This window comes from Chrysoperla carnea, chromosome X (genome assembly GCF_905475395.1).
Source record: "Chrysoperla carnea chromosome X, inChrCarn1.1, whole genome shotgun sequence".
NCBI lineage: Eukaryota > Metazoa > Arthropoda > Insecta > Neuroptera > Chrysopidae > Chrysoperla > Chrysoperla carnea.
This window is the reverse complement of record NC_058342.1, coordinates 30,895,251-30,907,559: the sequence shown is the minus strand read 5'-3', so window position 1 is coordinate 30,907,559 and position 12,309 is coordinate 30,895,251. Positions and strand designations below refer to the sequence as shown.

The following is a 12,309-nucleotide window of genomic DNA, read 5'->3' as shown; positions in this document are numbered from 1 at the left end:
GAATCACCATCAAAGAATTAAAATAAAAACTAGACAATTGGTTTTATTAAAAAAATAGAACATATTTATTGAAATATACTCCTCTACAATAATTCTTGTTTTGTTTTTATAAATTTTAATATAATCATAAAAATTTTAAATAGTGAATTAAAATTATACCAAAAAATTGAACTTGAGGATACATACTATTCAAAAAATTCACTCCACAATGCATATCATTCTGACATCTGGCGTTCAAATTAGGAAATGTTGAATTCATGAAAAAATAATATAACTTTCACTATTTTTTTATAGGAAATTGAATTTCGATGACATTGAGTGAAACTCTGGGGAATACATATAGAAGCTAATAAGTTAATTTTTCGTTTACCCCAAACTCCAAACTCAAAAAATAAACTGATGAGCTTTATATTTGCCCGTATTCTTTAGTTATCAACTTTCAAAATCAAGTTTATGGTCTGCAAAAGTCAACCAGGACTCTCTCTATTCAATTGTTTTATTTTTTTCATGCACCCTTCTTCTCTTAGTACATATGCTCAAGTCATAGAAAAAAACACATTACAAAGCAAGGGGACTTACAATTTTAACTTACAACATGAGTCCAAAAAACATTTATAAAACTATCAAATCCTGATCAAACACACATAAAATCATAGCGTAAAGGAAACAACATAAGCCGATACGAGACTGTGAAACGCGTCTCGTTTTGCGCATGACATATTTTTTGAACATTAGCCCAACCGGCGTTCGCTTGGCCCAACCATTGTTCATGTAACTTACATACCGGCTCATCTTGCATATTATACGCGGCTCATAAAATTCGCGATACAACGCGAAATTGATGCGTTTTACGATCATCCAATAAGAATTCTTGTACCATATTTCTTTGGCTATGAGCTTTCTTTAATCATATTTCTTCATAAGTTATTCTTAGAACTCAGCTTCATTGACACGGCAAGTGACGGCAAATCAAACAGAAGCCACATTTCCGTACCGTAGTGTCATAGATGGCAACTAACATGATTTCTGCGCCAAACTCAGGCGATTGGTGCCGACATGAAGACTATAAGAGAAGAAGACTTAACTCTGGATCTCGGACAATAAATTCGATGGTCTCATATACGTCCAATACTTGTAAGTTCGCTTATCTGAACTGAGCAATAAGCATGGTCGTGAGATGCAATCAGCGCCGCCAAATTCAGATAAGCGAACTTACAAGTGCCGGACGTATATGAACCCATCGAATGCATTGCCTGAGATCCAGAGTTTAGCCTCCTTCTCTTATAGTCTTGATGGATGGCGGTAATCAATTAGAAGCCATGTTATTTGCCGTCTATGACATGACAATAAACCAATATGGCTTATACGTTAAAACCATATGAATTTATACAAATTACAATAGAGAAGATACATTTTTAGGGTATTTTTATGCCCATCCCGAAGTTAACTAAGACTTTAAGATTTATAATTTAATCTAAACCATCCTATATCGATGGAATTCCACCATCGGAGGTAGTAGGGATGGGGAAATTTATTTAAAAAGGATCATGTGAAATATATATAAAGGCCTTCACTGACTTTTTATATCAATTTACGATTTGATTTCTTGGAGGATATCGGGAGATTAAATCAAGCCCGAATATTTTTTTCTTAATATACATTATTGCTTACATTTCCAGTGTCATCTCTGATCCTAGAATTTTGTTAAGGTAGTATAGCAGTATCGAGTGTTATATTTTAAAATTTATTCAAAAGATCATAGAATAATAATGGGGTTTAACCTCCGTTTCTCTGACAGATACGCCTATAACAGAAAACTAACATTACCCAAACAGTAATGATTTACCCAAACAGAATATGATAGAAGAGAAATAGCCTATAAGAGCTAATGTAAAATCATTGCATACGAATTCCAGCGCCTCTACCGAGTAAGACTTTCAAACTTAATAGTTGATTGCCACGGACACCAAATGTCACTTACATGATGAAATGAAGAGAAGACTGCCAGTGAGTTTCCCTGTGTCCTTGTCATAGTCATATGACATAATCATATGATGCATAGAGATTTTGTGGCTCTACAATAATGTAAACAATATGTAGCCAATGTCATATAGATTAGACAGGGACACATGGATACTCACTAGCAGTCTTCTCTCTCATTCATCATATCGAAAGTTTTGGGCCATGACGTTATCTAGTTTAATATTCTATGAATTTGACTAAACTGTTTCCCGTCTTCATACTGCTATACTATCTTAAATGTAAATTAGCTTAAGTTTGATAATGATTAGGAATAGTTTGAAATTTTATCAAAATTTAATAAAAGGAACTCGTGAATATTCAGAATATGTGATTCGTGGTTCGATCAAACCATTTTCCTATCATTTCCAGGATAATTAATAATCCACCATAAATATCGATAAACAACCAGTTTTAACTCCATCTATCTAATTCTGTTTATTCCCGAAACTGAAAAACACTTCATTATCAAGTTCTTTTATCAAACTTTCAAAAAATTTATTCAAATATTTTAATAAAAGTGAAAAATATAGATGATTAAAAAGTCAGTATACATTTTATAATTACAATGAGAACATTAAATTTGCTTTTCCAGGAGTTTGAGACATGCAAATGGAAATTTTCTAGCAACAAAAACATCGCATACTAAGAAAATTTCATTTATAAAGTTTATACTGATTTTCAAATCGGGCTATATTAACAATAGTATCGCATACCAAAGATACATTCAAAGAGTCATATCGCCAAACAATTTTCTTATAACTTGTCCAGAGATTTTGGAAATTTGAAATACATACCATAAATCTCTGATAATCCCTCTTATAGGGCCTGTTTGGAGAACGATTTGCACCCACAAGAAACTACATGGCGTCAGGTTTAAAATGTTTGGGTTCGAAACCTTGGTTTCATCAATCCAGGGAGAAATCCCGGCGTCATCTTGAGTTTTCTACGTGGCGCCTGGCCTCGACAGAATCTTATAGCTTCATCTGCTTAAAATAGCATGTCTTACACGAAGAAATCTCGCGGTTGACTGTTTGTTCTCAAGGAGAGCATAGAGGACCCCTCCCCAAAAGACCATGAATAACAAAGTTAAATTGTGAATTTTTAACGTAACAAAAAGTGTCGCATTTTTGTTTTTGCGGATTGTATAGGTACTTCGTTCCTACCGGATGTTCCTTTTTAAATGTATCTAAATGCAGTATGACGATACTTAACGTGTGTCGGTTTACGAACAAAGTACGTCACAATTGTAATGATTGTATTCTTATTAATTAAACGATTATTATTAATTCAAAATTTCCAACTTAAGGGCAAACAATTTACTTCGAGATCTTTCACGAAAAATTTTTGCAAGCCTTTAGTCAAGGAATATATTTTTGAATTATTACTTTAAAGTTGATCGAACATTCAAGTAATCTATAAATAAAAATCTGAATTGTTGATCTGTTATAAGGTAGTACGAGCATCAAGGCAAGTTTCGACTTGTGGTTGAAATTATTTGTACCTTATTTTTAACTTTGATGATGAATTTTGTAATAGCTTCATGAATGTAGACGAAAAATATGTCTTATATATTATCAAGTTATAAAATAATTCACCATCAAAATTGAAAATAATAGGTTTTAATATTAATTTAAATAGTTTTTCTTTTAATTTCCACCGACTAGTTTTGAAGAAATTTATGAAAACATATCATCTGTCTACCGTTTTCCCATAAAACCAATGTTAAATATGCCTACTTTTCTCGACTCTCAACTCTCCCTAAAATTTTCAGAATTGATTTAGACTCAGTCCAACTTCATATAAAAAAATCAAGATTGCCCGGTCGCTCGTACATCCTTAAGTACTTATTACCCCAATACAGAAATTTTCAATGTACAATGATATACATGGGTAAAATATACCCGACCACAACGGCTATGTTCTGTTTTGTCGCTACAAGGATGCCGGGTTAATAGATCCGGATTAGTGAAACTTTACTGTAATTAAAAAAAAAATAAAAATAAACCAATTTTTTTTTTGTAACTAAGGAACACATTTAATTATTTTTCATATTCTATACATTTTCCATAAAAATAGAAAAAAGTGTGATTTTTTTTATAAAATTTAAAAAATTATTTTTTTCAGAGTATATTTTCCATTTATTTAAAAAAGAAAATAGAAAAGAAAAATTTTTTGTGTGATGTGCGACCTCTGATTAACTTTTTTTTGATTTTTAATACACATACAGTGAAAATCGATTATAGTGAAATCGTTTACAACGACAAATTAGCAAATCCAAACTAAATTCAAATTCGTTTATAACAACATCGGAAAAAACGAAATATCGATTATAACGACCAATCATTAGAATTAGTTGTCTACAAAGACCAAAAATTTTGGACATTACTAGCTTTATTTTGAGTCATGTTCACTTTATTTTGAACCTTACTGTGAGACAAGAACTTGGAGATACAACGACAATAATTATGGATCGCTTCAATGTCGTTATAAACGACTTTAACTGTATGCTTTTTTTAAATTCTTTTTTTTTTTTAATCATTTTTGTAAATTTTTCTTTTTAATTATTTTTATTAATGATTAAAATAAATTACAAATATATTTCATAAAAATTTTAATTAATTCAATTAATTTCTATCATACTACCAAATCAAATTGGTCAAAATACCATATTTGAGTCACAAAAATTACTCAAAATATTCTCCAAAAGTCAAGTAATTTTTGAAACGTACGTTTGATTGTTACGAACGATTTTGGAGAAAGTTATACGAATCAAAGAAATTCTAATTTGTTTGTCTACAAAAAAAATTATATTTCGAATCATTTTTTGTAGAGAAAGAGATAAATTTAAATAAATTAAGATAGTCCTAAGCCCAAGAAAAGGTCCCTTTTACATAGCCCAATTTGATTAAGACATTTTCCTTAATCGCGAAACTGTTTTGGTTTTAGTTAAAAGAATTTGGATTTTTTTATGGAAGCAAATGCAGATATATTCCTTTCGATGCTTAACCAAATTAATTCTGTAAAATTGAAGTAAATTAAATGAATTTCCAATTCCCAATGTCCCTTGAATATTAGAACTCCTTCAGTTCAATTTATTTTGAAAATCACTCAATAATAAAAAAATAAACATAAAAAAACTTTCCCAAAATCGTTGAACAAAATTTTGGATACTTAAAAAGCTTACAATTTTTTAACAGTGTTCCAACAATACTTAAAAGCATTTGAAAAAATACGGTTTTTATTTACTATTTATTATTTATCTATTATCATTTGAATAGTAATTTTAATTATTGCTTAAAAAATTTGCTTAAAAGTAAGTTACGTCACATTTAAAAAATAATCATAGAAGCTTACATACCGATTATTAATTCGAATAAGGTAGTTTTCTTCTGAAGTACGGAGTCAACGAAATTGGCAAATCCAGCGATTGTTGATAGGTTGGAAGATACTTTTGAAAATTTCAATCAATTTGGACGTTCAGTTATTATTCAGAAGTCGTTTGTATCAAGCAGACTTGCTAGTAGGTGGATGAGAAGCGCCCGCGTGCAAAACGGAATTTGTCGCCTCTGTTTTCTTCTTAGACAAGAGTAAGAAGTCACGGTCTTTTTGAAAGTAAGTGATTGCCATTTACTCTTTAGCGCTAGTCAAGTAGACCAGCTGGTAAGTGGATGAAGGGGGCACGTGTACAAGTCTGTATTTTCCTCCTCTCTTAGACAAGAAGTCTCGGTCTTCTTGAGAGTAAGTGGTTGCCATTTTTCCGCTTCTTAAATTTGCCGCCCGCATGTTTGGAACAAACGTTAACAAGGAAAAATTCACGTCGAAGTAAAATTGGAGATATAAGAGGCAAAGATAATCTCAAAAAATTTATTTAACATGTATTAACTAAAAATTCTTCGAAATTTAAACAGATTAGTGCCTTTTTACCACCCGTACCATAACTTCGCCATCTTTAATTAATACTACAAAAAATTCAATATTAAATATGGCAGTTTTTTGCACATATCTAAATCGAATATGTAAACATCTATGACAAAAAATATAAAAAAAATGCATGCTTTAAAAATGTTTTCTTTAAAAATAAATAGGACCATAAGTCAATTCGCTTTTGAGGTTATGTTTGATTTTATGATAGAAACGGATATGTCGCTAAATTTTCTTAACTAATTATATAATATATACATAAAATTAACAACAAAAATATTTTTATTTTTTTGTGAATAGATGTAAAAATGAAACAAAAAATATACAGAGTGTTTGCTTTTAAGTTGGTATTATTAACATTACATAATTATTTTGAAAATCACAGACTTCTAATAAAATAGACTCACAGTGAAGCAAATTCTCTTGTTCAGTTGAAAAACAGCGAGCTAGTTCTTTTTGTAAATATAGCATCCACCCTTAATAAATTTTTTTCATAGTCAAAAGTATAGGGGAGCTAGCTCCAGGGAAAGCATGGCCGTTGACGCAAACGCACTTTTAATAATGCTAAACAAGACCAATATCTCTTGTATATTGACAGCTACATGAAAGACAGTTTAGAATTTTCAAGATACTAATTTTAGTGGCCTAGATTATTACAAATCTGTGGTAAAAGCACATTTAAAAAAATTTCAGATAAAAGGGACTAAATTTTCTCTATATTTAAGCCCTACTACCGGAGATAATTTTTTTAAACACGCTTTTTTTAATAGATTTGTAGTCCTAACTTAAAAGTAAACACCCGTTATATGGAGTTATCCGAAAAAAAATGTATCGAAAATTAGTTAAGGGGGATACTTTCTTTTAATTTTGAACAATTAATAAATTTTATAATTTGAATAACCAAAAACAATTTCTCTGGAAAATTCTAAATCAAAATTTGTAAAACCCCCAAAATTCTACACAAATAATTTGATAAGGTTACTTTTGAACAGAGGTGTGTGGGGAGACCCAGAAAGATAAATGATTTCCGCGGAAGATCTTTCAGCATGAAGAGTTATCCACGTAGGTGTAAATAATCCAATTTTTCTAAATAATTTTTTTAATTACAGCTTTTCGAGACTTAGCCTGTGCTTTCATCGTCACTTCAAAAGACGACGTGATTAGGTTTAACAGCTCATCGAAATTTCCTCGATGATTAACATTGTTTGTTCAAAAAAAAAAGTATTTTGTCCCTTAAAAATTATAAAAATATCACGTACTCAAAAATTAATAAGGAATGGCATTAATAATTGATTTTCTTCTAATTCCCGTAATTGAAAAATTTGATTAGCTCCAAAAAAGCGATTATCTGAATTATAAATTACATACATTTTTTCTGGATATTATCCGAAAACAAAAACTTAAAAAGCAAAAAGAAAAGAAAAACATAAAAATTACCCCAAAACAAAGTTCAAAACGATTTGTAATTAAAGAAAAATTAAATGAAAAGTAAAAAACTCAAAAGAAAATTCCCGTTTTGAAATTGATCTAAATTTTGATTTTATACAGTTTGAATTCTTGATTAGAACCGTTTTATCGCTTTTATTTGTGTGTGTGTGTTTTGTTTATATGTGTGGAAAACAGTCTCATTGTTCATGAAATAACACAGTTTGATTTTTCTTGCATATTACCATCAGCTTTTTCAATTTCCATCAATAATGTGTGGAATACGTCTGCAACGGACTGAAAAAAAACATCACATTTTGAAAAAAATTCGATTAAATTGACGGTCAAGTAAGTATATTAGAATTAAGGAGTAGTTTTTTCAAGAGTAAAAAAAAATACGAACATATCCCGGTGACTAAGATTCCAATCGTGAAACTTAATTGCCTGGCACTGAATAACACAATTAGATTGATCTGGATACCGGGTCACTCTAGCGTTAAAAGGAACGAAGCAGCCTACCGTTGGCACGAAATGAGCCATCTCAAACGCCCGTTTCACTCAAATAATTTCTAAGAGAAAGCCCTTTTTCCCTCTTTTTAGGTATTCCAAGATTCTACGAAATGGTTCTAGGTCTTTAATTATTTTGTACTTACTTCATTCTGTTTTGCGGAAGTTTCTAAAAATGCTGCTTTCCAATTTTCAGCTAATTGACGTCCTTCTTCGGTGCTGACAGCTCTTTCCATATGTAAATCAGTTTTATTGCCGACTAAAACTATTGGTACACTACGAAAATTTTATATTATTAGTAAATCATCATGGTATAATTAAAGGAAAGAGGAAATTTGAGGTGCTGGTCGAATTGATTATTACGAAATTTCCTCCCTTTGTAAAAATCGATAAAACATCTCAAGTATACAAACCATGAGAAACATCAATAATATTATTACTTTCCGACGCCATATTGACAGAGTGTGGGTTTCAGCGGCAGGTGACAGAAAGTGGAACTAAATTAGAATGACTAGGATAGGCGAATAGTTAAAAGTTATCGATCAAAGTCATTAGTCTAGCTGCTTCATTGAATGGCTAAATATCGTTTAGGCCGCTTATTGATCGACACCTTTAGTAAAAAGGTTAAACTGTTAATTGAAAGGCTAATTATGCTAGTTGGCTGCGATATAATATATTGCCTTAATGCAGGCATGGACGAGTTATTTTAAGTCGAAGTCACCATTTTTATAACTGTATTGTGTGTCTCTTTATCTAAGGCCGCAATACTCATAGAGGAGGGAGCGAGACGGGTATACGACTCTTCTACCTATCTCAGTTTCTCTATTAATAATGAGATAGAAAATAAATGTTGTCTCTTTGTCTTACTCGTATTTTAGGTTGCCGCTGGTTAGGCTGCCACTGTCTTATTCGTATTTTAAGTAAGGAATCCGAGGAACTTCTGTAAGTCCCATTTGCCCATGCCTACCTTAATGTTTTATCAACCTTAATAGATATTTAATAAAGATAAAAGGTATACTTACTGTACTTTGCCGGTAACATCTAACAATTTCTCATAAATTAATTTAACAACTTCAAATGATTTTTGACTAGTAATACTATAAACTAAAACATATCCATGTACATCCATACTATACTGTCCGGGGAATATTGAATACTCATCTTGTCCGGCGGTATCCACTAATTTTACATCATAATCTTGTGAATTTACACGTGTTGTCTTCGAAAATGCTAAAATTTCAAAAGATCCTTTCAACAGATGGGCATATAATTTTCTTAACTGCTAAGCTATAAATTATTGATCAGTAGGTTCATGAATTTTTACAGTTTTTTCTTCACTAAAAGGTTACCCAGTTGTAAATTATACAGTAAACTAAAATTAAAATTAGACTGGCCGAGAGGGAGAATCGATGAGAAGGGTATTTCATTTTCGATGTTATTTTTAAATGTACCCCGCATTTTTGGTACTACCCGGGAAAAACTGGATTATATATCAGGAAATCTCCGATAATTTATTTTGATAAAAAAAATTGGTAAAATTGAAATCATAATAGGTTAGGTTAGGTTAGAGTGGCTATTCTGGGGTGGGGCACACTTAGACCATGGGGTCCGTTGTGATAGCGTTAAAGGGTTGGCCCATCCCCGGCCACTAATCCATGAACCATTTTGAGCTGTTTAAGAACAGCAGGAGTGCTTTGACGTCAATGGACTTTAGATCAGAGAGGTCGTCAAAGAGAAGCTGGCTCAAATGGTCAGTGACAGTTTGTTAACCGGGATGCAAGAACATATGTATTAAGGACATGAAACCTCCTATGCCGAGCTATAAGGGCCCCTGACTGAATTTAAGGCGCCTATCTGAGCGGGGTCTAGTCATCGGTCGTTGCGTACTTTGTACTACACCTTCGGTTGTCAAATGATTGAAAAGAATTAAAATTGTTCAATTGATGGAAACAAAAGACAGCCTGACGCGCAGTAAAAAGTACGCAACGAAAAAAAGTACGCAAGTAGGCACCTTTTTTTTCTGCTATCTTCACCACTCTAGTCTTACGCCCTTTATATATATGTTCTTGCCGGGATGTTTTCACTTGTCACTTGTACATCAAAATGGCGGCACATTTAAAAATTAACATCGAAAATGAAACATGTTTTATTTTATGTACTCATATCTACACTCTTCTCCGTCGGTCTCACTTAAATTTTAATCTACTCTATTCTTTCCATTATTTAAGGATGTATAGGAACTACAGTCGACGATTAAATATATTTTGATGAATATTTTAACTAATATGATATAAAATTCAGTCCATAACTAAAAGAGCATTACGTTCTTTGTGCCTAAAATTACTAAAATTTTCAATTACGGTTACGTTATTTTGCCATTTTTATAAGAAAACAGTAGACGCATGTCCCCTCTCTGAACCTGGATTTGCCATTAATTTATTTGGCAAAGTATGCGGTTCTTTCGAAAAATTACTCATCATCATAATTATGGCGAAACATTACACCTGTATAACATTCTATGTCTATAAGGTGACCTGCAAAAAGGTTCCAATTAGAATCGGTAGATAGTATCTTCCTTAGCAGGATTGTCGAATAGTTAAAATATTCCTCAAATTAATATTTAGTAATTTTTTGAATTTGATTGTACCTCCTATACATCCTTATAACGGTTAATTTAATAACCAGGACTTATCGGGTTTACCCCATTAAAGAGGTTTTTAGAACTAATATCTCCCATAAGTTGTGCGGCCACTTAAAACTTCTCGTGTTGAAAATTTTATATCACCTCCTCCCTACAAAATAACCACACGCTAGGAACTACATACATCTATCTTCGCGTACAACATCGATTAATCAGAGCCGAATTTATAATTCGGAGACCTTGGAGCCAACATTTGGTGGAGGCCCTTTAACCTTTTTAGATATAAAGTTAACTCAATTTGGACAATATGCTTGATAGATTTCAAACGTTTATTCTTAGCGTTTTGCTCATAGTTTTGAAACTCTATGTTAAAAAACTCTACGCGAGTTCTTGTTGAATTTTGAATTTTTCCGGTCAATACAGATGATATGTCACGTAAAATCACTTAAAGGATTTTAAGTCAAAAATAAACAGATGTATGGATTCGATTGGGATATAATTATGTTAAAAAGTACAAAATTACATTTTGATAACTTTTAATTTCCAAGTTAGAAATGCTAGAAAATTAGAATCAACAAGTGCGAACTTTTCAACTTTTTTTTCTTGAGACATAACCTCAAAATGAACAAAAAATAAATTTCAACACTTGTGAAACGGCAAGAAATTAAAAAAATTATCTTATATTGATAAAGGCTCTGGAGTCCCTAAATCCTGCCTTCTGTTTCCAGTTTTTTCGACAAACTATTAGATCCATTTGGTCTAAGAGCAAGTCATTTTTTTAAGCCAAAAAAATATTACGTGTCCTTATCCTTTAATTTTTTTTTTTAATAATCAACAGGGATCAGGAATTGGGGTTTTAGAACCTGTATCAAAATATTGTTTACGTTCAATATTTTTAATCGTTACAAACTTTACATTAAACAAAAAAAAACTTGAAATATGAAAATTGATAAATAATGGGTGGTAGTCAATTTTTCAGTTGATGAGTTGATTAATGATGCAGTATGTATGCAAATTTTAATAAAAGAATGTACAACAACGCAAATGTTAGAAATTGCGAACAAAGATAAACAAAACAAATGATGACTAAACTTACAACTAAGTACAAATTAAAAAATAAAGCTCCCAAAACAAGAATACTTACTATTTTCGATAGTTGGATCATAAGAATCAACAAATTGTCCCTCAACGAATTGTATACTTAACGATGATTTCCCTAAACACAAGAAAAAAAACGATCAAAACATTTTTTTTTAAAACGCAATTCAATTATAAACAAAAGAATTTCACTTTTGTACACAAAAACAAAAATATTTACTAACCTACAGATCTGTATCCCATCATTAAAATCTTTCGCTGTTTATAAGACATTTTTATCACTAAATTTTCTTTAAGTATTTTTTTTTTTATAATATTAAGTTTTCTTTTTTATGTAAAAAAATTCGTACAAAAAAATTGTTTTTGTAAAAATTGAAAACACAAATCTAAATGTTATAAAATACGATCAAAAATTGTGGCTGATATTCATTACTACCACAAATAAATATTATCAATTTTTATGAAATTAAACTAAAAACTTCACTTAAAAAATTAGGTACTGTCCTTCAGAATTTTACTACTGGCGTTTTATTCAATTAACAGTGACGACACATTAAAATGCGCGTAAATAATCAGTTCATTCAAAAATTCAAATTTCAATTGCACTCGATATTTTACCGTAATAATAGTTTATAAAAAATTGAAAAATTATTAGAAAAATTACATGAAATATTATTTTTTAAAGTTGTAGGTTA

The 12,309-nt window shown here is 31.0% G+C and overlaps 1 protein-coding gene across 1 annotated transcript; it reads right to left on the bottom strand.

Moving 5' to 3' along the window:
- Nucleotides 1-7,436: 7,436 nt before the first annotated feature.
- On the bottom strand, nt 7,437-12,094 carry LOC123303116 (GTP-binding protein Rheb homolog). The gene is made up of 5 exons (XM_044886238.1): nt 11,839-12,094; nt 11,661-11,732; nt 8,898-9,105; nt 8,022-8,151; nt 7,437-7,665 (listed from the first exon to the last, which is right to left on the bottom strand). Exons 1-5 carry the CDS (start codon nt 11,885-11,887, stop codon nt 7,576-7,578), a joined length of 549 nt encoding a protein of 182 aa, XP_044742173.1. The 5' UTR covers nt 11,888-12,094; the 3' UTR covers nt 7,437-7,575.
- Nucleotides 12,095-12,309: the final 215 nt, after the last annotated feature.